At 49.5% G+C, this 24,430-nt stretch overlaps 2 protein-coding genes across 6 annotated transcripts; one reads left to right on the plus strand and one right to left on the minus strand.

Annotated features, from left to right (window-relative positions):
- Positions 1-2,935: 2,935 nt before the first annotated feature.
- Positions 2,936-22,084, minus strand: BLCAP (BLCAP apoptosis inducing factor). Of its 3 annotated transcripts, XR_015249453.1 has the most exons (3): positions 13,211-14,332; positions 11,878-12,048; positions 11,162-11,573 (listed from the first exon to the last, which is right to left on the minus strand). XR_015249453.1 is itself a non-coding variant. In XM_086702154.1 (2 exons), exon 2 carries the CDS (start codon positions 4,730-4,732, stop codon positions 4,469-4,471), a length of 264 nt encoding a protein of 87 aa, XP_086558280.1. In that variant the 5' UTR covers positions 4,733-4,908; positions 21,845-22,084; the 3' UTR covers positions 2,936-4,468. The 3 variants fall into 3 exon arrangements, 2 of the variants coding, with proteins under 2 accessions (XP_086558280.1, XP_025787797.1); XM_086702154.1 differs by lacking the exons at positions 11,162-11,573; positions 11,878-12,048; positions 13,211-14,332 and adding exons at positions 2,936-4,908; positions 21,845-22,084; XM_025932012.2 differs by lacking the exons at positions 11,162-11,573; positions 11,878-12,048 and adding an exon at positions 2,936-4,908 and having other exon boundaries at positions 13,211-13,355.
- On the plus strand, positions 6,721-9,149 carry NNAT (neuronatin). 3 transcript variants are annotated; one of them, XM_086702155.1, is made up of 3 exons: positions 6,721-6,889; positions 7,829-7,909; positions 8,138-8,366. In XM_086702155.1, the coding sequence occupies exons 1-3, from the start codon at positions 6,818-6,820 to the stop codon at positions 8,228-8,230; spliced, it is 246 nt and encodes an 81-aa protein (XP_086558281.1). In that variant the 5' UTR covers positions 6,721-6,817; the 3' UTR covers positions 8,231-8,366. The 3 variants fall into 3 exon arrangements, with proteins under 3 accessions (XP_086558281.1, XP_086558284.1, XP_086558282.1); XM_086702158.1 differs by having other exon boundaries at positions 6,722-6,889; positions 7,829-7,904; positions 8,138-9,149; XM_086702156.1 differs by lacking the exon at positions 7,829-7,909 and having other exon boundaries at positions 6,722-6,889.
- Positions 22,085-24,430: the final 2,346 nt, after the last annotated feature.

A 24,430-nucleotide genomic window follows, 5' to 3' on the forward strand; every position in this document is an offset into this window, starting at 1 on the left:
CTTTTACCCATTATGGGGTGGGTGGGGTGTGAGCAGGTGAGCTTTGTGCTGGATGCTGGGAGACTGGACACCGGTGACAACTATTCTCTGGCCTCCTTCCCTGTAGCTTTCCTTCCATCACCAGTCTCTGTCCCCCTCCCTTCCCACCTTCCTCCTGCCTTCACCTCCCCACCCACCATCACTCCTTAGATCCTCTTCTCCCTGGTCCCAACCAGCTGGACAGAGCAATGGCCTTCTCAACAGCCCTGCAGCTTTCACTGCTCCAATGCTGTCCTGGTCCTGGCTGAAAGAATCCCCACTTTAAAAATGCTGTTCTGATTGGGTTACCCCCTATTCCTGTCAGATCCCTGTTTGTGATGGGTCTAGTCAGCTGGAGACTGAAGAGTTCTCGGGACTGAGTTTTGGGACCTGTCACCAGCATGTCAGCCTTAGACCCCTGAGGACCTCCCAGTACAGTCCTCGAAGCTTTGAACAGCCTGACCTCTCTACCCAAAAGCCTTCCAGGGCTGATTCTAGGGCAGCCAGATATTGGTGACCCTTCATTTTACTTTCAGCCCATTTCTTTATCTGCAAAAACAGAGATGCTTGATGAAATGCTGAGAAATAACATCTCATTTATTATTCCACTGCTCATTTATATTTGTCCTCAGGTCCCAGCCTGACCATCAATCCTCCCCGGCCTGCATCAGATCCTGTTTGTCTCCTGTTATAGCATCTGCCACAACTCATAGTTTTATACATCTTGGTGGGATGATCTGCCCAATGTCCTGCCCTTTCCCATTAGCCTGGATGACTCCCAGATGGCAGGGACTTTCCACCTTGTCCATTGTGTGGCCCCCAGGCCTAGCCCTACAAGGATTCTGAAAGTACCCACTGACTGAATAACAATGCAGGCCCCCTTGAGGGATGGGAGGAACCCGGTGACTGCTAGGAGGAAGTCTGGTGAGCAGGAGTACCAGCACTAGTGCTAACACTCAACAGAGGGCTGAGTAAAGTGCTCTAGGCAAGTGATCTCCAGGCAGAGGGAAGAAGTCCAGGAAGGCTTCCTGACAGAGGCATATCTGGGCTCATTTGGTACACTGACTACAGCATAAAGCATATGCAGCCTGTCCTGCAAGGACGCTGCCACCTTCTCAGAGCTCAGTCACCTTCCTCAAGTGCATTCAGGAGAACTCTAAGATCCTAGGGAAAAGGATCCCCAGTATTTAGGGCCAGGTTGCAGTTTGCTCCAAAGACTACATTTGATCTATAAGGAAACTGATATCCAGAGCAGGGTGCAGACCAGTTCTGAAAGAAGCCCAGACCAATGCCTCATGGGGTCTTGTGGTTACCAGGTACGTGAGGAACCATTTCACACTAGAAGCCACAGCAACAGAGGGATTGCAGAGTCGGATTTTCTAAGGCTTGGTGCCCCTGCTCTTTTCCGGAAGAGGCATCTACTTTTCATGTTCCTGAAAGGTGTTTCAGGAACAGGAGGCAGAGTGCTGCCTGTGCTGCCTTGCCAAGGTGGAAAGCAGCACTGTTGGGCAGACAGAATGCTGATTTGGCAGTCACCTTGGGGGGTAGTGGGCTGCAGGCTCCCTGCTGGAAAGGGCCACAAATCTTTCAGAGGGAGGCCTGTTTGTAACTCTTAGGCAGGCTTGACCTACAACAGAAAGCTGTTTTCTGAGGGAGAGCAAAATAAACAATAATCTTGGCTTCATTTATCATCCAGGTGTCTCCACAGGAGAGTGGGGCCACAAATGCCTTTTTTGTTTTGCTTGTTTTGTTTTTGGAATTTGCAATTGTCTATTTTCTTAAGTCTTCCCCACTAGGTTAGAATCATGTGCTCCTGGAGTGTCAGGTCTGGGTCTTGCCCCTGAAATCCCCAGCAAGCCTAGTACAGGGGGTCAATGTTTGCTGAACAAACCATCCTTTCCACGTGTAGGACTCTTCACCTTGTCAAGACTTTGCTGAACCGTGAAATATATCCAGAAACCCAGAAGAGAAGAATTCAGAGATAAAAGCACAAAAGAATCAGATAGAAAATACTCAGCAGGTATAGTCAATAAAAGTTGAGTTCTTTGAAAATACTTTTGAAATGGACAAATCTTTGGCCAGTTTTGGTCAAGAAAAGAGGAAGCACTCACTGATCTGCAACACTAGGAATGAAAAAGGGGACAAACTGACAGTGGGGAGATTTAAAAGGGCAGGAGAAAACTGCACAAAATTTTACAGCAATAAATTAAAAGTCTAGGTAAAACATGTGACCTTCTATGAAATTACCAAAGCCCTTTCATAACTGTTATTTCAATAAACCCTTACAACAGCACTGTGCTTTGGACAGGCAGTGCTCCAGTTATGTTTTCTAGAAGGAAAAGACATTGAGAGGTGGACACCCAGCACAGGCCCCCGACAAGCTACTCACTCTGTCTCAAAGGTCACAGTCACAAGGAGCATGTGCCCATCAACGACAGGGACCCGCAACACTCTCGCACTTCCAGCCATCACCGTAAGCCCCCTGGTTGGAGGCCAGCCTTATTTATTTTTCCACTTGAAATGCCATAAGGGGTTTCACTTTATTTTTACTTCAAAAGCAGCACCATAAAAATCCTTGATGATTAGAGCTCCAGCTGTCCTAAGTTGTTTGTCAAGGGATCGGTTACTCAAATCTCCTATGGAGGGAAACAGTTTCAGGCGAGAAGCCATGGGAGCTGAGAAACACAAATGTCTCATCTCTAAAAACCTTGAGACTCCCTCCTGTTCACCGCCTGGCCTGCCCCCTGCTCCCCCTCCCCCAACCCCACCATCTGCTCTCCAGAGAGCAGATCAAATTTTCGGGCTAAGGTACTCTGGCGCCAAGGACTCAGCCCCTCCATGCTACCCTCCGTCCCCCACCAACTTAGAAATCCAACACCACGACCCAAATGGACTGCAGCCACATAAAACCACAAAGTAAAGTTTATAAAGCTTTATTAAACATTTCAAACAGCTGTGCAACGAACACACCAGAAATAAAAGCTCCAGAATGGCAGTCCAAATGTTCCACAAGTGTGGCCTCACGGTCCCATTCCCTAGATGGACTGCCTCCAGTTCTGTCCTCTGCCTGGCCCACCGCCCTTCCCACTCAGGCAAGAGAAGGATGGATGATTTAGACTGGACGGACAACCATGCTAGTCCCCGGTGGGCGGGGGCCAGGAGAAAGTCTCGTTTGCCAACACTTGTTACTGAAGCGCAGAAAAAGCAAAAAGCAAGTGACAGTCACAAAGTCTTCCTGTGTATTCTTCGTAATGTACAGTCTATATGCGCAGGACTGAAGGAGCTCCTGGCACGAGGATGATGGCCACTGCTCCTCTCTGTCTTGTCTGAACCACCTCGGAGTCCAGCGTGCTGGTCACCCTGCAATCCCCATGCTAAATAAAAACTGCAGCGGCACCTACTATAGCTAGCTAGCTATTGCTAAACCTCAAAATCAGAACACGTTCGATAAAGCTTCTTTAAAAGGAATATACACATGTATTTGTACACGCACACACACACATACACACACACTCACGGCACACCAAAATATATTCAAACACCTATCAAGGGGATCATGGCTGTTATGAAAAAACACACAAGTACTCTTCCATTCACTCAGCTGGGGACTGCTAGATCTACGTGGACACACCACACCTCAATCCTGCAGAGCATGCACAGGAGACACAATGAGGCCCCCCCTCCTCGGGACAGTTGAGAAAGGCAGGAGGAAGGGCAAAGAAAGCGAGGCTGGGCTGGTAAGCATGAGCCCAGAAACCCAGGTGAAAGAGCAACAAGCATCTGTTACTTCTTTCTTAAAAATGAAGTGGAGAAAATACTGGAGATCTGTGGACAACAAACAGTCAAGACATGTTTCTGTCTAGCCTGCTGACCGGGGAAAGAAGGATGAAAAAGCGAGGCTCTCGGGCGTCAGCAATCTCTTTAAATTCGAGATAAGTGCAAAAATGAGCCCTGTCTTGGACAGGTGCTCCCCCAAAAAGGAAAGGGGCGGAAGAGAACTAAAGGGAAACCAGGAGAGGGACTGAGGGGTTGGTAACATTCTGGGAAGGGAAGAGACCCTGACAAGGAGGGGTCACAGAGGTGACGAGACTGGCATTTTATCTGCCCAGGTCATGCCGGGACGGTTGACCAGGATGGGTGCAGACTCCTCGCAGGAATGAGGCGAGGGGGGTGACCATCCTGCCAGCCTTGGGGAGCAAGGGGAGGAACCGAGATGGGGACAGAACACACACAATCACAAGACCACCCACGACTATAGGACTCTACAATAAAAGCACCGGTCAGTGCCATTATTCACATTATAAGGATAAAACATCACAGGCCAAAAAAGGCGCCGTCAGGAATGTGGCACCCGCGGGGCTGCGGGATTTGAAACTCCAATGCTTTATGACCTATGTCAATGCCTCCCCTCCCATCTTCTGCTTCCTTGGAAAGCTAACAGGGCAGGCTGTTAGGTGCCCACAACGCCGGGGTCGTGCGCCGATTCCGGAAGCGGGGAATCAGAGCAGTGGTACAGGAAACAGTTTCCCCAGCAGCTATAGCAGATGAGGAACAGGGCTGCCAGGAAAACCAAGGCACAAATCGTGCAAGGCTTCCGCTCCAGAAGGAAGCTGAGCAGGTAGAAGCCCATGAACATGGAGTGGCTGAACCACAGGGCGGGGTTGAGGGGCTTGGGGATGAGGAGGACGGGCAGCAGCCACTGGAGGCAATACATGATCTCTGCCGGGCAGGGCCTTCACCAAGGCCACCGGGCACCGCTGCAGGAACCGACCCAATGGGAGCCAGCGGGCGCAGGCAGCTGCCCTCCGCTTTCTTCAACCCTCACTCTCCAGGAGCTGAGCCGCTGTGCTCTCTGGCTGTCAGCCCGGGATCACCAAGGCAGCAGGGATCCTGAAGAGAAAAGTCAACACAACAGACAAACAGACAAAAAACAGACAGACAGACAGACAGACAAAAAAAAAAAAAAAAAAAACAGGAACAGAATGTATACTTATTTGGGAAAATGGATCATGGTTAACAACAGCAAATGTGAATGCCCTTTCCTCCCTGCCCACCCATGGAAGTCTACTCCTCTCCACATCACCTGTCCAGGAAGCCTCCTGGGGTGTCTCCCCTAGGCTTGTCGGGGTTGGGCCAGAGGGCTCTTCGGGCAGGTCCGGCACAGTGGACTGGCTTTGCCTGGGCCCTGCCCAGCAGAGATCATGTATCGCCTCCTGGGGCTGCAGCCCGTCCTCAAGGGGCCCAGACCTCACAATACCGCCCTGTGGTTGCCATGGATGGCCATGGGCTCAGTGCTGTACCCCCAAGTAATAAGAATAGGATTCTGTATCTAGTATCTATCATAGCAGGTGCTCAGGGGAGAACTAGAGCAGCGTGCTGCCGGCTGGAGTTTGCAGGCAATGGATCTTTGCATGCTCTGCGAAGCTGCAGCGACGGCACTACCAAATATTTTGTTTTAAGATGGCAGCCCAGCATCATTTTGTCCAAACCAGCCAACTTCTTCGAAAGTCAACATGTTAAAAAAAAAAAAAAAAAAAATCACCATGCTACTTCATCCACACTGACCTCGCTTGGATCACTTACACTTTCCATCTGCTGCTGGCAACCGTATAGAACCTGACCTCTGTGAGCTTTTAATCAAAATTAATTTTCTATCCACACAGGGGCAAATGCCAGTTGGCCCCTGTGCTAGGCAGCTTGCTGGAGAGGCGCTCTGGAGCAGCAGGCCACCAGTGCGCTGGGGCTGAGCTCCCAGACCGCGTTCAGGTCTTCCCGCTGTGCCTGGAAATGGAGCTGTGGCAGCCACAACCCTCTGGTGGCGGTAGCAAAACCCCATTCCAGGCTGCAGCCGCCCAGCGCAACGGGTACAAAGAGCCTCCTTGGCTGTGTTAAGACCTACCAGGGCCTGGGGGGAGGGGAGCAGAAGAGGGAGGCTGAAAAGACCTGTTCAGCAGAAAACTATCCCACAGCACTTTCCGACCACTTCTCGGTAAGCTCATCCCATTCCTTCCACGCACACAAAGGCACCAATCCCTCTTGCATCGCTCCCACAAGGTAGATACCCGGGGACTACCACTTTTGCGCCTAGAGCTCAATGCTCTGGCTCACTTTCCTACAATAGTCACCGTGGTAGTTACCGTACGAAGCGGGACGCGAGGAATGAGGGAAAGGTTATGTGCTCAGGGACTCTTGTGAAGCCGAGAATGTAGGCTTACAGCACATCAAATATTAGAAGAGTACTGACCAGGGGCCTGTGAAGCCAAGGCTCCAGGAAGGGGCACCTTTTATTTGCTCTGCGGGGCAGATGATCTCTAAGTTATGTTTTCCTGGTTTCCCACCCATGCCCAAGGTGGGTTCTGGCGCGTCACGGGACACTGGTCTTAAATTTGTAGGCCACGGCTCGGGGGGGGGGGGGGGGGGCGTTCCACACCAAAGACGTGCATCCCCTACCCTAACCCTTTGCGCTTCTCAAGAGTTGCAGTTCCCCTCCATTTTACACTAAAATTCAAAAGCGGCACAGCGGAATCTTCTGGAAAGGGGCTAAGATGGAACTCAGGAGGCGGGGGTCGGTGTGGAAAGAGCAGATGGATTATTTTTTCCTCTCCCGGCGAATGAGGAGCGCCCCCGGCCACCCCTCCTCATGGACACCCCCAAGCGCGCATGCGCACTTGGGTGGCGGGCGGATACTTAAGGCGCGGCCACGGCGGCTGCGGCAGTGCGCCCAACAGCGGACTCTGAGACCGGCGGACTTCGGCGAACCGCGCTCGCTCTCAACCACTCACCCACCACTCTTGCAACCATGGCGGCAGTGGCGGCAGCTTCAGCTGAGCTGCTCATCATCGGCTGGTACATTTTCCGCGTGCTACTGCAGGTAAGTGTGCCCAGGTTCCGGGTGGGAGAGGGGCCCGGATGCGCGCCCCCTTAACCGGCAAGCCCACGTCGCAATTGCCGCCTCCCAGACCGGTCCTATCCGTATTGCCGCGATCCCTGCCTGCCCGAGTGCCGCGGTCGGCACCGCATGCCCCCGCCCGTTCCTTGCGCCCTCCTCCACGCGCAGACCCTTCCCAGTGCGCCCGCGCCCGGCCGGGAACAAAGAGTTGGGGCGCGGCGGGCGCCAGCCACTGACGATCGCCAAGGCTCTTAGCGACCAACGCGGTAAGAAAAACCCGCTACACCCAGACTCGACCCCAGGAGGGAGGCGGGGCACTCCTGTTTTGCGAAGAGACTTTACCCTCGCATAGCAGAATTTTCCGTTTTAAAAAATTGCGCATTGCGGGGAAATTGTCTTTTAAAAACATATATAGCGCTTGCGAAGGTGGGATGAGAAATAAGTTAGAAAAAGGCACTTCTCAGAGAAAAAATAAAAAGCACTTCATAAAAAACCCACAACGAATTAAAGAAAAGTAATTCGCGGGAAAAATGAATTAGAGAAAATGCGCATTGCAGGAAAAATAAATCTGGTAAAAGCACTTGGCAGAAAAAAAATGCACTAGATAAAAAGCGCATTGCAGAAAAAAATTAGACAAAGGAGCTAACAGAAAAAAATGAATCGGATAAAAGCGCTTTGAAGAAAACAATTAGAAAAGGTTCTTTGCAGGAGAAATGGAAGAGAAAAAAAAAGCGCTCCCAATAAAAGACAATTCACTGTATTTAAAAAAGAAATCATAGAGACAAAGTGCTTTGTAAAAATTAATAAATCAGAAGAAAGCACTTTGCCCATAAAATCGTTTACCCTAAAAGCACCCCCTTGCAGGAAGAATTCCCTGCTAAAGGAATCCCTTTGCCAAAGGAATCGCATATTTCCTTTAAGGTGTTCCTGGAATGCTGCATTTACTGGGTAGGATTCGCTTTTCGGAATCCTCCAGGGACACAGCCCATTGCGAGAAGTGAGGTATACCTAAGTTGTGGGTCCAATCAGCTTGCTGCCATGCAGCCTTCAGCACAGTTGGAAAAGCTCCAGCTGCCCTGACTCGTGGACAAGCTGCGCCCGCGCCTGCCTCTCGAAGTCCGACAGGCAGGCGGGGCAGGAGGGGGGGGGGGCGGGGGGGGGGCACGGCAGCGCTGCAGACTCGCTGCGGGTACCTGCCTCTAAGGGCAGGTCCTGGGTCTCTCACCGCAGGTGTTCAGGTACTCCCTGCAGAAGCTGGCGTACACGGTGTCGAGGACCGGGCGGCAGGTGTTGGGAGAGCGCCGGCAGCGAGCCCCCAACTGAGGCCCCAACCCCCAGCCCTGGGCGGCCGCGTCACCAGGTGCTCCTGTGCTTCTCGGCCAGCATGGGAGCCAGTGCCGCGCAGGAATGGGGGGTCCCCTGTGCTCTCTCGCCAGAGGAGCATTTGCCAAGGTCAGTGAGGGGCCGGTAGGCCCCCGGAGAAGCAGCACCGACAATGACAATACCAGATCCCTTCCAAACCCCTTTGCGCCCCTCTGACCACTGGGTGGGGTAGAGGGAGGAGGGGGGTGGGGGGAGCAGACCCCCGAGATCTGGGCACAGGCAATGCATTCTGATCTGGACCAAGTCGGGACAGCGCCAACCCAGCCCCGCAGCCATGGCCATGCCAGCAGGCCCCACCACAGAGATCCAGACAACCATACCAGCCAGCAGAATGGATATTCCATCATCACCAGCGGAAGCCCTGAATCTCGATGCAGCAGACAAGGCGCCAACTGCGTGCCTGTGTGGCGGGACTGGAGGGCAAGAGTGAGGGAAGAGGGTTAAGAAATAGAGTGGGGCCCTCTCACTGTCCCTTGCCTACAACACGTGCATTCCAGCCTTGCTGCCTTTGCTCCCTCAATTCCCCTCCCCCCCCCACTGCCTTCTAAGCCCACCCCAAAGAAATGTCACTCAATTTGGACTTATTCAACCAGTAAATGAATCCCATCTTTACTAAAACACCTTCTCCGAGCCCCTAGCCCCTCACTGATCTTGCTTTCCCTGGTCTCACGCAGTTGTGGTCAATATTGTGGTAATCGCTAATTGTACTGATTGTATAAGTGTGCATTAGTTGTGTCTCCCCAGCTAGATTGTAAGCTCCTGGAGGACAGGGACCACCTCTACAAAAAATAAAAAACCAGTACCTCCCCCATCTCGCACAGTGTCCTAGGACCCTGCGGGGTGGTGGAGGTGCACCAAACAGCTGTCTCTTGTGACTCCTTTGCAGCTTCGAAACATACTCCTAAGACCGAGCTGATGCACCCACTGAGTTGGGGGGGGGGGGGCGGGCGGCGGTACACTACTTGGGAGAGGGAGGGAGGGGGAGGCAACAAAATGGGAATAAGCTGGGACCCTCACACACTCAGTTCCAACTTCATTTAACACTGTTTTGAGAAAAAGGACCACTTCCCCCACTCCAAAGAGAAAAGTCTACATCTCAGTTTGTGGTCGCAGAATCAGGGACCATCTCCCCTACCCAGAGGGGTGGGTGCCTTCACTGTCCTGGAATAAGGGGCCGTGGCAGGCAATCAGCAGGAAAGATGGGAGGCAACAGGTGGGAGTAGCCCTCAAGATGGAGTGTCAAGGACCAAGGGACAATCAGGACTTTACAACACAAAATTTTATCTCCATCCAGGAGCCCCAAGGAAATGAGCACTGGCAGGGTAGGCACTGGCTTAATGAGTGTGGGATAAGAGGTATGGTGTGGTGCCTCCCCTGCCCAGCTTATCCCTCTAGGCCGTATAACCTCTACCAGGACCACTGCAAGGGCATTCTGCCCTGCCCCGCTACTACTCTCCAGATCTCTCCATGAGTGGGTTCTTCACTTCTGTAGGCATTAGCCTCCGTATTTTTAGGGGTGCTTACCAGGTCCCTGGCCCTGGGCTCTCAACTGTCATGTCAGGGTGGGTGGGCTGGCTGGCTCCTCACTTCTTTCTCCCCTCTTTCACTCCTGAGTGACTCAGGACTCCTTTCACATGGTCAGCTGACTGCCTCACCAAATGGCCCTGCCGCCTGTTCAGCCTTGTCTCTGGCTTCATGTGTCCCTGTCACTATACACCTGTTCCTGGGTCAACACCAAGGGAGAATCTGGAGGGCCATAAATCTCTCTCTCCCTGCCACTTCCTCAAATCCCTTAGTCACAGTTGTCACAAACACTTCTGGGGCACAAAGCACCTTGCCCACCCTGAGCCAGATAATGTTTCCCCTCTTCTGAGCACCCCCTTGTTTCTAAACCCACTGCAAGCACCTCTAGAGGCATCTATAACTTCAGTACAGCATCAGAGAATTACGTGGGTGGAGGGGGCAGACCTCAGTTCCGGTATTGGGCTTTATCATCAATCAGCCCAGGGAAGCTGGCCAGGTTACCTCCTACCCCTCACCTTTAGCTCCCCTCTGTAAAAGGGCTGCTAAGATCCCAGTGAACTCCAGGATTCTAGAAACATTCTGTCACCAAAGTGCCAATCAGGACTCATCAGGATTGGGGTAGGGATGTATAATGAGAGACTCCATCTTCCTTAGGCTGGGTGGCTCCTGCTTGTACTATAGCCTGAAGGTGAGACAGGTCTCCTCTTGCCCCGGGGTGACTCATCAGCAGGCAATGCCCACACCTCCCTTCCGAAGCTGTACCTTGGCAGGCCTCGACTGGGAGTTTCTGTGGTTTTCCACACTAAACCCACAGAACCATGAACATCTCCCCATGTGTTTTCAATGAAGGCTGCCTCCCCTCAGAGCCTTCAAGGGGTGTGCCCACAGCCCCACTGTCCCAGATGCTCTAACCTCAGCCCAGTTATAAGGCAGCCAGGTTCAGGTAGACAGGCATGCAAGGGTCTGGCTGCTCTGGACACAGCATTCTCCCCTTAGCCTCCTGTGCCCCCTTTAAAAGCCAGGAGGCTGCTGGCAGCCCGGGGGCTTTCTAGATAATCTTGGCAAAGCCCACCTGTGGGGCTGCTCCATCCGTCCATCCGTGTGGCATGGTGAGATGACAGACTTCCAGGCAAGGGTTGTCCTGATGGCCTGCATCCACATGGGTAGGCTTGAGTGTGCAATGTCTACTCTTCCACTTTCACCCCTCATCCCCCAAACCCTCATGTTCTGGCAGCAAACACAACCCACTGGAGAAGACAGAGGGAATGCGTTCACTTTCTATTCCTGTGTGGTGCCTAGAAGTCTGGTCCAGACACACCTTGTTTACAAAAATTTTTCCAGAAGCAATACCATGAAAACATTTTATTCTGATAGAGAGCAATGGTAGAAGTTGAAAATCACTAGAGTTTCATTGCAAGACCCTTAGTCCACAGGCCTCCCTTCTTCCTAAACTGTTTCTGCCACCACCACAAGGCTTTGCCCCTGTGAGACCAAGGATACAGCAGATGAGTTGTGAGGGGATTGGAATGGCTTTGCAGGACACCAACGGGCACGATCCTTGGCACTAATACCCCAAGAAGATGTTAGTGTCTCAGCCTAACCAGTCAGGTTAAGCTCCAGGAGGGCTTGGGCACCGTGGCTTTCAGACGTGTGGGGTGCTATGTGACAGTGTCATCTCTATCCGTGGAGCATCTGGGTTGTGACTGAGGGGGCGGAGAGTTTCCCAAGCTTCATGCAGGACAGCCACAGCTCATTACACCTGGGTTGGATGAGGGAGCAGGTTTGCTGAGAGCCATGTGCTAGATCCCCTATTTTCAAACTGTGTCTACTCAGGAGCCAGCATCCTAAAGTGAAATTCTGAATTTGCAGTTAGTTTTACCCCCCGAGATTTAAATGTGCACAAGCGTGCACACACCACACAAAACATTGGTTTAGCAACACGCTCTTTTTCCCTGGTGACCTCTGACTTCCTCTATTTGCCCCAGAGACAGGTCACCACCTTCTCTGAGAAGGATCTGGTTGGCCCTCCCTTCCGCCCCTTCTCCCTCCCACAGGGCCCGTACCCCGGCAGGATCCCGATTCCTGAGCATTCCCAGAACAGGAAGCCAAAGAGGCAGGCAACGCATGATCCTTGGTATATAGCACACAGTGACAGGCTTGAGATGGAATGCATACGTTTCGAAGATAAGAGAACAACAAAAAAGACAGCCAAACCCAGACTTCCAGATTCCTCTCTGAAACAACACGTTACAGATAAAAGGTTAAGCTGTTTCTGGCAGCAACTCTAACAAGACCAATTTCAGCTATGGAATTGATCTGGTCACTGGAAACTGACCAGGCCTCTGAATCTGGTAACAGATTTGTTTGACATTAATGAGTCTGTCTGATTTGAAACAAACACATAGACAAGATCTAACACTTGGCATTAGCACTTAAGCTGGAACCTTTTTTTTTTTTTTTTTTTGGTCCTGGCTTTGGTGTTGCCGTCCAGAAGGCTGAGGGGATGGTTGGACCGTGTCAGGCAGGGCAAACAGAAGCTGTTCCCAACACACCAGTTCCCTGAAAGGGATAAAACACGATCCGAACCTATAAACAGAAAGATCATTTCCTCCCCAGGACAGACCCCAGGCTGTCCCAACATTTAGCGTTGAAAAGGAACACGGAGGCCTGGAAGGAATTTACAGAAGGTTGGGACGGGGGAAGGGGGAAGGAAAAAGCAACTGTTCCCCAGCCCCCATTCTTCTTTCTAGGCCACGGGTGTGCCAGGCATTCCGTTCCTTCAGCTGCCCTTGAGGGCCACTCCCCATATACACTGGAGAAAAGGGAACGGGTGTCCAGACCTGAAAAGTTACGAGGGAGTGAGAAGCACCCGCGACTCAAGGCAGAGCGTCAACCTATGACCTCATCACCTCAGACACCAAAGCGGGTGCCTGTATGTGTGGGGAAGACCCCTCTCTCCCCTCTCCCCCACGCCCCTTCTGATTTTAAAAAATGCGATTTAAGTGGCGGGGACAGAGTGGCAGGACTCTCGGAACCCGGGACCCCTGCCGTGGGCCCCGGGCCGAAGACGCGGTAGTCGCGCCCCTCAGCTCCGCGCTCCCCGGCTCTGTCTGTCCCTTCCTGGGAACAGACAGGCGAGCGCTGACCTTGGAGGCCAGACCGAGACCCAGGGGTCCGGTGACCCGCCCTCGGGCCGGAAAGGGACCCCCAAGGCCCAGGCTGGGGCCACACAGGGCAATCACGTGACACCGGACAGGGGTGGCCCCCAGGGTGCGCGGAAGGAAAACCCCAGAAAGGGACCGGGCGACGCCTAAGGTGACCCCGAGGGGACAACATGGCGGCACCGCCGCACTGAGGGCCTCTTATCCCGTCCCCAGGAGGCCGACGCCACGGTACCTGCGAGCCCTGCCATGGCGCCGCCGCCACTGTCGCCTTCGCTGCCGCAGCCTGCCTCCACCTCAGCTCGCCGCCGACGCCGCAGGAAGCCGGGGAGACGCCCCCTTCGTCTTCTAGTGGAGCAGACCGAGGACCCCTCCTGGGATCGGGCTGCCTCCAGCAGACGCCTGATCAAAAGACCCAAACCTGGATCGTCCTCACCCGATATTCCCTCAATATCCGCTTTATATGAGCCTTTGAAAACTTTCTATGTATGTGTGAGGAATTCTGGAGGTTCTCAAGTCTTCAAGCCCGAAGAATTTTCAATCAGGCGCGTTTTGGGTAGTCCCGAATCACGGTTTCATGGTCCCCTCATGCATATGCAGCAGATTGTGATCCTTACTCTTTGAGAGCGGAGGGGGCGTTCCTTAGTTTCCGTGGGTGAACTCTTGATTCCAATGCCCCATGTGGATCGCCCGTGTCATCCGGGAAAACCTTCCTGTGGCTCAAAGTCCGCCCCCTCCCTGGCTCTTTCACCAAGCGGCCAAAGTTCAGGAGCGGAAAAACCAGGTTCAGAATTTAAGACCAAACGTGGGGCAGGACCTGATTCCTCCGCTTTCACTATACCTCGGGCAACTTGCCTACCCCGGTTCTCACCCAGCTTCCCTAGGTCTGATGAAATGCCTACTCCACAGCGTTGTTATGGGGGATTGAATGAGTCATTTATCAGCTAATTAAGCGCATTCCTTGAGCGCTTACTCTCTGTTAAATGCATTGCTAAAAGCAAGTGGAGTAGAGGGCGGCTTAGACACTGCTCCAACCTGCCATTCTAGTGGGGTGAAGTGTAGGGGCGGCGGGTGGAGGAGGAAAGAGAGTCATCAAATAATCACTATGTGTCAATAATATTAATCAAATCAATATATAGTTATGCAGCATGGGATGCGCGGTGGGAAAGTAAGGATTATGAAAAATGAATGGGGTCCTGACATAGGGTGAGGGTAAGGGTGGATCATCCTTGCGAAGCTGACATTTAGATTGAGAAACCAAGGACAGTTAGGAGTTGTGCAGGGCAAGAGTAAGGGGAAATGCACTAAGCAGAAAGAACCATTTGTGCCAGATGAGGTGGGAAGGAGTTGGGGGCGGCGGGGGCACGAGGGATGAGCAAGGAGTAGGGCAGGTAATGGTACCAAATGAATTTGGATTTTATCCTGAGAGTAATGAGGAGCCATTTTCATAAGGGGAATGATAACAAATTTGGATTTCTGAAACGCTACCCTGGCTGCATGGCTTGGAAGACAGTTGGGAGCAGGTGTGGGGGGACCAGTTAGAAGGCTGTTGCAACTTTCTAGCTGCAAAGTAACAATGACTCAGGGTGGCGGTTTGGGGAGGTAGAGAAGTAAAGGATGAAAGCTTGCATGTGGGTGTGTGCTAAGGCAATGGCAAGAACATCTAGGTTTTTGCCTTGAGTAGGAAGGAGTCAAGAGCCCTTCACTAAGGTAGTGAAACCTGAAGAAGGATCAAATTGAGGGAGAGGATACAGAGTTTGACTTTGACAAGGCAAATCTGAAATGTCTGGGCAACATCTAGGTGGAGAGGGTCAACAGGGATTTTTATATGAGATGAGCTCAGAAGAGAGGTCTGGGCTGGAGATTCATATTTGGGTAACATCAGCACACAGGTGATGGATGGGATCATGATGCTGGATGAGATCCCAAGGGAGGGAAGATAGATTAAAAACAAAAAAAAGTAGAGGAGGAGGAGCCAAGAAAGGAAGCTGAGAAGCAGTGTCCAGACAGGTAAGAGGAAGACCAGGTGAATATGGGATCCCAACGAGAAGGTTTCAAGAAGGAGAAAGTGCTCAGTGGGGCCGATTGCTGTGGCGGACAGAAATGGCACCACTGGGTTTGGTTAAAAGGAGGGCTAATAGACTATATCCTTTATAAGTCCCCCACCCCCGCCAACAAAACAAAACAAACAAACAAAGAAAACCACCAAAAAAAAAAAAAAAATCCACAAATCAATTGGCTTAAAAATAAGAAGGCTGCCACCCAATGGCAAATTAATTGAGTGGCTTGGCAGTGCAGTGTCATCATGGACATTCCATCTCCCAGGTTTAATTCCATCTTTGATCTGCTATCCTCATGATGGTTTCATGCTCATGGTCATAAGATGACTACCCCAGTTCCTAGAGTCACATCCACATCAAGATGTCCACTCCTCCCCCAGCTGAGAAACAAACTGGATGTGGCCTCGGTCTGTCTTGCTGCTAATGGGCTGAGGGATCAACGCACCCATTCCAATCTCTGGTGTTCCAGTATCCAACACTGGAAGAAAAGAGGAGTCTCGGAGTAGAGACAAGGACGTGCAGCCACTGAAATTCTTGCATACAGCTGGTGAGAGAGGAAATTGGTACAGCCACTTCTGCTAACCGACGGTTTCTACTAAATCCGAACATACACCTCTGCCGTGACCTAGAATTTCCACTCTTAGGTATTCATTCTGAGAGAAATGAGTGCCTATGTCTACAAAAAGACTCACGAAAGAATTTTAGCAGATTTATTTATAGCTTAAACTGGAAATAGCTCAATGTCCATCAGTAGGAGAACTGACAGATTATGGCACGTTCATCCAATGGAATACTATATTATACATATAAAAGTATAATATACTGACATGTGATATGTGGATTAATATCACATACAGTGACATTAAGCTGACTAAAAGGACCCAGACACAAAAACAATACATATGGTATGATTCCGTTCATATATAAAGTTCAAGGGTGGGCAACAATGACTTATGGTGATAGAAATCAGAATAGTAGTTACCTGGGTCGCGGGGAGGGGAGTAGAGATGGAAAAGGAATAAGAGGGACTTTTCTGGGATGCTGGAAAAGGTCTATATCTTAATCTGCTTGGTGACTACATGGGCACAAATTCATCAAGCTATACCTTAAGATTAGGAGACTTTATATACTTTATGTGTGTTATAGCCCAAGAAAAATAAAATATAATAAAAGAGAGGACGATGTCCTCCCAATCCACAGTATGTGATTTGTGCTGCTGAGCAAGAATCAGAAGGCAGTTTTTGGAGAGACTCTGCCTTCCAGTAACCTTCATGCTAGGTCTGGGCATTGACAAGGCCTCCCTGGCCAGCCCTCTTCCCCTTGGGGCCCCAGAAAACTGGAGAAAGTGAGGCAGGGCTTCTCACTCACATGTGGCTGGCTCCTGCCCGGCTGGCTCGCTTCCTCTGTATCCACAAGACTGCTCTACCCTCCAACGGCAGTTCGAGGTGGTAGAAATGACACCAAAGTTGGGCTCTGACTTGAGGGACCTGAAGGGTCTTTATGCCCCTAAATTTTGCTCAACAGACCTCAACTTCCTTCCAAGTCCTCTCCAACTTGCTCTGCTCCACCAGACAGCCAGACTCACCCACGGCTCCTGTTTTTTCCTGCTCCACACTCCCCAAGGCTTGTCCATCCTTCCTCAATCCTCCATCAGGCCTTTTCTGTCCCCACCTCCAAAGCCTTGGTCCAGGCCACCATCCACTCACCACTGGGCCCTGAACCAGCCTCTAAGTGCCCCGCATCTCACCCAAAGCCATCATCCTCCACACAGAAGCCTTTCTACAGATCTTTCTACAATGACCCTGTCATTCTTCCTCTTGAGAGGGTGTGTCCTCTCCTCTGTCTTCACCTGTCAAGAGTTTTCTAATCCTCAAAGCCCCAGATCAAATTGCTGCCTGCTCTGCGAAGCTTTTGTTTTCATTTCAGCAAACATTTATCTAGTACCTAACATGGGCCAGGCACTATGCTAGGAATGGAGGGAATAGACAAACTCCATCTACAGACAATCTGGGGAGATGGTCAATTAAGCAGGGCCAATGTGTGTGTACTTCCTGTCTGTTAACTCTCACTGGACTGTGAGCTCCTTGAGGGCAGGGCTAATGTAGGGGTCATTTCTTGGCTTCAGAGCCTCGTACAGGGCCAGGCAGGGAATAGGACGCGGTCACTGTGGAATGAATGAATGAGTGAATGAATTAAAGACCTGACCAAGCTCCTTCCTTTCTCATTTGTCCTCCAAGCCTCCGATTTAGCCAGTGACCAAGTCCATGGAATTCTGTTGGGACTGGATAGCAAACTTAGGGCTAAATGATGAAGAATCAGCAAAAGGTTATGTTGTTTATAGAGTGATGTTTTGCGAAACTACAATACTTAATTTCCTATGTAATCACACCATTTGACAATCGCTTTTTCTGAAAATCAACGCTGTTTCCTTCCCAAGACATAGACTGGGGAAAGGTAATCCGTAATGGAACAGCAGTGATTTGTTAAATCATCAAAGAAGCTATGTGATAATATCAAAAGATTTAAAATGTAATAATTAACATTATTGCCAAGGTGACCAAAGAAGTAAGCTCTGGGATGCACAGACGGCAGCCAGAATGCCAGGGTTTTAATCCCACTCTGCATTTTCTAGCTGTGTGTCCTTGAGCAACTTACTGACCCTCCCTGTGCCTCACTTTTCCCATCCATAAAATGAAGAAACCATTAGAATCTACCTCTTATAGTTATTTCTGCCAATTCAGTGAGTTCATATTGTAAAATGCTTAGAATGGGTCCTGTCGCGCAGTTAGCACTCACGGGTACCTGTTAGTTCAAATGGATAGCAGGTTATTCCAGGGGCAGGATGAGCTGTGGGAGCCCTGGTGTGGAATTTGCCATCCTTAAGGGGGCAGGACCAGTGGCTTGGAATCCTGGACCTGCTTTCATGAACTTGAGAGGTCCCTGCTGGTTTTTTCCTCAGTTTCTCCAACTCTAAGGTTTTTTTTTTTTTTTTTTGCTCCAGACTTGGGAAACAAGTGCTGCTGTTTTAGCAAGGACTGTGGCGACATCTAGTGGTAATGTGGGCAAGTGCCCAATATTCTTCCTGTCCTCAACCCATTAATGATAGGAACAATAATGATGTATTAAGCTCTTCCCGTGTGCCAGACACTGAGCGTTGACATTGTTAATCTTCAGTGTAATTCTATAAAGAACAGATTGTATTATCTTTATTTTAAAGACCAGGAAAAGAAGATTCGGGGAGATGAAGTCAAGTGCCTAAGGCTACACAGCCACAGGTGCTCGAGCTCAATTTGACTCCAGGCCACATGGACCTGAAGTCTGCATTTTTAACCTCTCTGTGTTAAAAGATCTCTCTAGCTATAAAGTAAACGGATTGGAGAGCAAGAGGAGAGGTGGGAAGACAGTGGGGAGGCCAAGATAAGTGTCTAGGTGGTGGTGGCTTGGCCCAGGGTGGAGACCGTGGTGATACAGGGAGGTGGGCTAATTTGTGATGTATTTTGGAGGCAGGGCTGTCGGCACTGGATGACTGCTCAAATGTGAGGGGGTAAATAAAAGAATTGAGGATGATTCCTGGGATTTGGGCTTTAAAAATAGGATTGACTGAAATGGGTAAGGCTGAGGAAAGAGAAGACTTGGGGAATTTAAATCTATCCCAGAGGGCAGAGATTCTTTTTTCTTTCTTTTTGGCTCAGGTTATGCCAGGAGATTACCCCTGACATGGGGATGGGAGGAGGTAATGGGTGCCGGAGTGTGGCTGAGAGACTCTGCTGGGCTTTGCTCCCCTGGCACTCTGTAGAACGATGCCTTGTTCCAAAGAATCAACAACAACAACAACAACAACAACAAAACGAAACCAACAAACCAAAAAAAGGAAATCAGATCGCTTTTCGATCCTTAGTTGCAGAAAAGGATGCTCTCGACTTTTCCTTGGAGAAGCCAGATGAGCCCACATATACTCAGCACAGGAACTTCTTTCTGGCCAACGAGTCTGTTGAGGTGGGAGTTTATTTGAGAGACTTGGGTTGATGTTGACTCTGGGTACAGACTGTAGCCAAAAATTCCTGCCTAAAGCACACAGTGTAGATTTCTTTGGTGGAAAGCAGTAGACTTTCAGCTAATTTAAGCACAAAGGAAATGTATCAGTAGGATCTCTGGGCTCACAGAACTGAGAGGCACCTGAAGAAGCAAGCTTGGAAAGTGCAGGAAACCTGAAGGCTCCCTTTCCCAGGGCCTTTGCACATGCTGTTCCCTCTGCTGAAATATCTCGCTTGCCTTTCTTTACCAGGCCCTCTCAGACTCATTCTTAAGGTCTTAGTTTTACTGTTGCTTCCTCAGAAGCTTTCCCTGGTTTTCTCGATGAAGTCAGGCACCCTGGTTAGATGATGTCCCAGTACCAAGTGCTTTTCCTTTGTAGCCCTTAACATAATTGTGCTTAAATAACTATTCGTTTGGTTAGCATCGGTCTTCCCAAGTAGACTGCGAGCTCCGTGAAAGCAGGAACTAAGTCTGGCTTGGTCCTAATTGTACTTTCAGAAACTAGGACGGGGGGTAATAGACAGGTTATACTGCAGGGACAAACCAGTCCCAAACCGCAGGGCCTGATGACCACAAATGTTTATGTCTCATTCGTGCTACAAGCCCATCATGGCTCAGCTGTGGCTCTATTCCACATTGTTTTTCTCTGGGATGCAGTGGTGTGGAGCAGCCTCAACCTGGCAGAGGCCAGGTCTCACTCATCTGTGTATACAAAGCCCCTAGTAGAGGACCAGGTGTTAGGTTGGTGCAACTTGAACCTGACTGAACAGAACGGTGCTGAGGGCCTGGCAGGGAACGAGGGTTGTCCTAGGACCCAGCAGAGGGCCAATGCCACAGACTTTCCCTTTAGAATCTCAGTCATGTGTCACACGTGTCTCTTAGATCCTTCCAGTATTAAAGCTGAGTTTTAGAGAATTTAGGCAGTGTGCTCAAGGTAAAAGCTAGTAAACAGAGTGGAGCATAGAAGAGTGGTCTGGAACATAGGTTCTGCCATCAGACGGACCTGGGCTCATATCCTGCCTCAGTGACAATAAAACATCAGCATAAATAATGACAGTAATGCATTATTTCCCACTGACTAATGTGAGAAGAATCCATGAGTCTCTACTCTTGAAATAAATGGGAGAGGAAGGAGACATCTTCCCTATAGCAGAATGCCAGCTAATAAATACAGAAGGGGTGATAGCATACGAAAATCACAGCTTTGCAACTGTAATAGCAGTAAATTGGAATAAGAATCATCCATGGGTGCTAAAACTGTTGAAAGTTTGCTAGGAGAATATTCACAGTCTCAAAGTGTCTCCTTCCAAATGGCTTTTTAATTACAAAAGAAGAGCGATCACGATAGTGGAGAAACCTGATGGACTCCACCTTAGCCCAGTGTTCAAGGTTAACATCATATTGATAGGACAAGCCAACATATGTGCCTCTCAATGGGATATACCGAGAAGCTATCACGTACCTGGTCCCCCTGCCAAAAGTGTGTAACCTGGATGAAATCGTGAGAAAACAACCCGACGAATTGAAATTTAGGACATTCTACAAAGTAACTGGCCTGACTCGCCAAAAATGTCAATGGGAAGAAAGAAAAGACAGGAATTTAAAAGGGATGACAGAGATACAACATCAAAATGCAACATGTAATTCTGAATTGAAGTTGGCGCTAGAAAAATCTGCTGTAAGGGACGTTACCGGAAGAGTTGGCAAAATCTGAATGTAGGCTACGAACTATGAACCAGATAATAGTATATTGTTCAGCGTTAAATTTTCAGATTTTCATAGTTATACTATGATTGTGTAAGAGCATATTCCTTGTTCTGGGGCAATGTTTAGGGGGAAAGAGGCATGACGTCTGCAGCTTACTTTCAAATGATTCATGTATATGGAGAGTGAGAGAGAGAATTTTGAAGTAAATGTGGCAAAATGTTAATAATATATGTGATTCTGGGTCAAGGGCATATGGGAATTCTTTGCAGTATTCTTGTACCTTTTTCTGTAAATTTGAAATGCTTTCAGACTAAAAGTTTACAAGTTTTTAGAAGCACGTTTACACATCATGGCTTCTTCATTTATTCTATATTTCGTCGACATCCTAAGTTTAGCAAAGTGAAAAAAAATATGTCTTAGAACTGAGTCAACATAGGAGTTGTGCGTTCAGAAAACAAGGCAAAGCATTCCCCTCTCCCTATGCCTCAGGGTCCTCACCGGTAAAATGGGACTGACAGATCTGACCTCCTAGTGTGGCAGAAAACGCATGAAACATATTTAGTATCCAGCTGGCACATAGTAAATGCTTGATAAATGCTAGCTTGAAAAACTGGTAAAGGAAAGATACCAGTAAGGTGGCTGCACGTGAGGTCTTCCGCTGGTACCCCCTTCAGCAACAATGTCTTGCAAATACCCACGGACAAACGCAGCCGTGCAGAAGCTTTGGGATCTAGCTAGGTGTCTGTGAGGCCCCAATGATGGCAAACTGTAAAAATAGCGCTTTGTAACTAGATACGAACAGGACAGCTGTGAGAGAGAAATCGGCAAGACCTCTGCCTGCGGGTCACTTCACGAGAGTCCCTTCCACTTTCGAGACACCAACATTAGAAATTATAGACATAGGTGATGAATGGGAATTCCGACCCCTGGACTCCTCAAAGAAAAGGCCTTGGGCCTATATCAAAAGATTGGAGAGTAAATATACATTTATACGTTTTAAGTCAAAATAAAACACTTAAGCTCTGCACATAACATTCTAAGGCCCGGTCTTTAATGCACAGGCTTACCTCTAGCCCATATGTTGTCTTTGTGTGAATCAGAAAAAGTCACCCCTTCCTCTGGGTGGATTCGGCTCTACAGTGAAAGGGGCAACGGCTGGATTTTAGTCTCTCCTTGCTTGAGTGCTCTTGTGCAGTCTGCAACCTGCTTGACAGTTAATGGCATCCCAGAAACTAATCTCCAGTCCCAAACACAAATAGTTAAGAGGGCTGTGGGTGGTTGCGTCACCCTCCAAGTCTGAGGGGCACCTCACCGCCAACCCTGTCAGAATGCCACCTCCCCCGTCTTCCCTGAGCCCTACTCTAATTCCATGATCACCTTGACCTCCTCTTTCCATCTGTCACCTCTTATTAATGAGGCCGGACACTGCAGGAGGAGGGTGGAGGGGATCTCGAGGATTATCAGGGCCACAGTCAGAGAGAAGCTGATGTTTTAGGCAGGAGAATGGTCCATAAAAACCCATCTGCCCCCACTCCCTACTTTTAGTCTGTCCAGCATTCTCAGAAGTGGGCGAGAGGGCCTTCTAGGTAGTGCAGGGAAGGTCTGCGGAATGAGAGAAAATGAGAACAGTGGCTGTGATGTCCTCTTGTTTTGATCATTAGTGTCTTTCCGGTACACACCCCCTCCATGGGGGCTGCAGACTAGCCGGGGCCTCGATCCCGAAGCCAGGCCCAGGAGTCCGGAGTGGTTCCAAGTCCTGGAGCGCTGGGTGGCCCAGCCCTCAGCAAATGCTCAGAGCGGGAAGTTGGAGCCTCCAAAGCCTCGCACCTGGAATCAGCCCTCAATGCTCTGACCCAGGAGACCGCAGCTGCTTCAGAGACATCTCCAGGGACCCTCAAAGCACTCTAGTCCTGTCTCCAACACTCATGCACTATGTGAACTGGGGAAAATCACTCCATCTGTTGGAGCCTCAGGTTCCCCAGCTCTATGGCTATAAGCATAGTACTTCCCTCCCAGCACAGTTGTGACACTTCGATGTGTTTGTGCAGACGTGGCAAGGGGCACAACACAGGGCATGGCATGCAGTAAGCACTCAAGAAGCGGTGGCTGCCCTATGACCTCTGGGGTCCCACACAAGCACCTGTGCCCTAGGAGGGAGATCACCAATCCCACACAGTCTGTCAGCCTTAAGACAAATGCTGAAAACCTTTTTTGTGTGTGTGTGGTCTCAATGGTCTGGTTATAAACGCAGCTGAAGAACTCACTGAAAGTATTTTGCACAAGATGAAGAGACACTTCAGCATTGAATTGAAAGATCGTTGTGAGTATTTTCACAAGCTGGCAGGCAGCTGTGAGTGGATAAGAACCCTTCTCCCATCACTTTGCAGACATCGATAAATAACTTGGCACACTCAATGGAAGGACAGATTCTGGAGATTGCTTCAGATGGCTTCCAGAAACAAAAGCTTGTTGTGCAAATGTAATGACATCATTTTGATAAGGAATTGATTCTCACTGTCCAACCCTATCAGAGAAGGAGCTCATGTCACTCTTCTGAACTCCCAACTGTCTACTGGATACCATCACTTGGATGTCTAACAGGCATCTCAAACTCAGTGTGTCCCAAACAGAAATCCTGATCCTTCCCCCCGCCCCCAAATCTGCTCTATTTGTGGCCTTTCCCATCTCAGCCAATGGCAATGCCATCCTTCTATTTTCTAAGGCCAAAAATCTTAGAGTCATCCTTGATTATTTTTCCACATCTGGTCAATCTCTGTGACTCCGCCTTTGAAATATCTCCAGAATCCAACCACTTCTCACCATTTCTACCACTAATATCCAAGGTACCATCCTCTCTCACCTGGATTACTGCAGATGCCTCCCTACCGGGGTCCCTTCTCCATCACAGTCAAGACTCAGCAGCCCCAGTGATTTTGTTCAAAATTAGTCAAATCGTGTTAAAACTCTCCTCAAAATCCTCAGTGCCCCTTTATCTGTTCCAGAGTTGTATCCTAAATCCTATAAGACTCCCCATGAGCCATCTCCCTTCTACCCTTCTGACATCACTTCCATCGCTCTCCAGTCTCATAGTTTTGGATGAAGATTCCAGACATGCGCTCCCCTTTCAAATTTGCACTGGCTCTTCCCTTTGCTGGAATGCTCTTCCTTCAGATATTTTCATGGCTTACCCCCTCACATTCTGTAAATCTTTATTCGAGTATGGCCTATGTATGGAACAAGGTTGACCCTGACCATCCTCTCTGAAACTGCAACCTAGCCCCGAACTCAGATCCCTCTCACCCTGTTTCTATTTTCTTCCCATAGCTCTTACCACCCTGTAACATATTATGTAATTTATTTGTTTAGTATATTTATTGTTCATTGTCTGTCTTCCCCCTCTATAAAGGAAGTGTCACGTGGGCAGGGATGTTTCCCTGTTTCATTCATTGGTGTAACTCTTCTTTTCTGGCGCAATGTTTGGTGAAATAGTAAATGTTTGTTTAATGAATGAACCCAAGGACTTTCTGAGTATAAAGAGAGATTCTCACTGCTGGATTTAAAAAAAATCTGAAAATGAGAATCCTCTAATTACTTTATTGTTTGGAATTTCATCTTCATCCAAAACCGAGCAGCACTGAGATGAAGGGCTTGTT

The sequence above is a fragment of the Puma concolor genome, chromosome A3 (assembly GCF_028749965.1).
Source record: "Puma concolor isolate L17-30 chromosome A3, mPumCon1.1.hap2, whole genome shotgun sequence".
NCBI lineage: Eukaryota > Metazoa > Chordata > Mammalia > Carnivora > Felidae > Puma > Puma concolor.

Bases quoted from the DNA above. Each gene is read 5' to 3' on its own strand.
- BLCAP (XM_086702154.1), bottom strand. From the start codon at position 4,732: ATGTATTGCCTCCAGTGGCTGCTGCCCGTCCTCCTCATCCCCAAGCCC.
- NNAT (XM_086702158.1), top strand. From the start codon at position 6,818: ATGGCGGCAGTGGCGGCAGCTTCAGCTGAGCTGCTCATCATCGGCTGG. The intron at 6,890-7,828 runs GTAAGTGTGCCC...ATTTCCTTTAAG, and splicing joins TTTTCCGCGTGCTACTGCAG to GTGTTCCTGGAATGCTGCAT. The intron at 7,905-8,137 runs GTGAGGTATACC...CTCTCACCGCAG, and splicing joins GACACAGCCCATTGCGAGAA to GTGTTCAGGTACTCCCTGCA.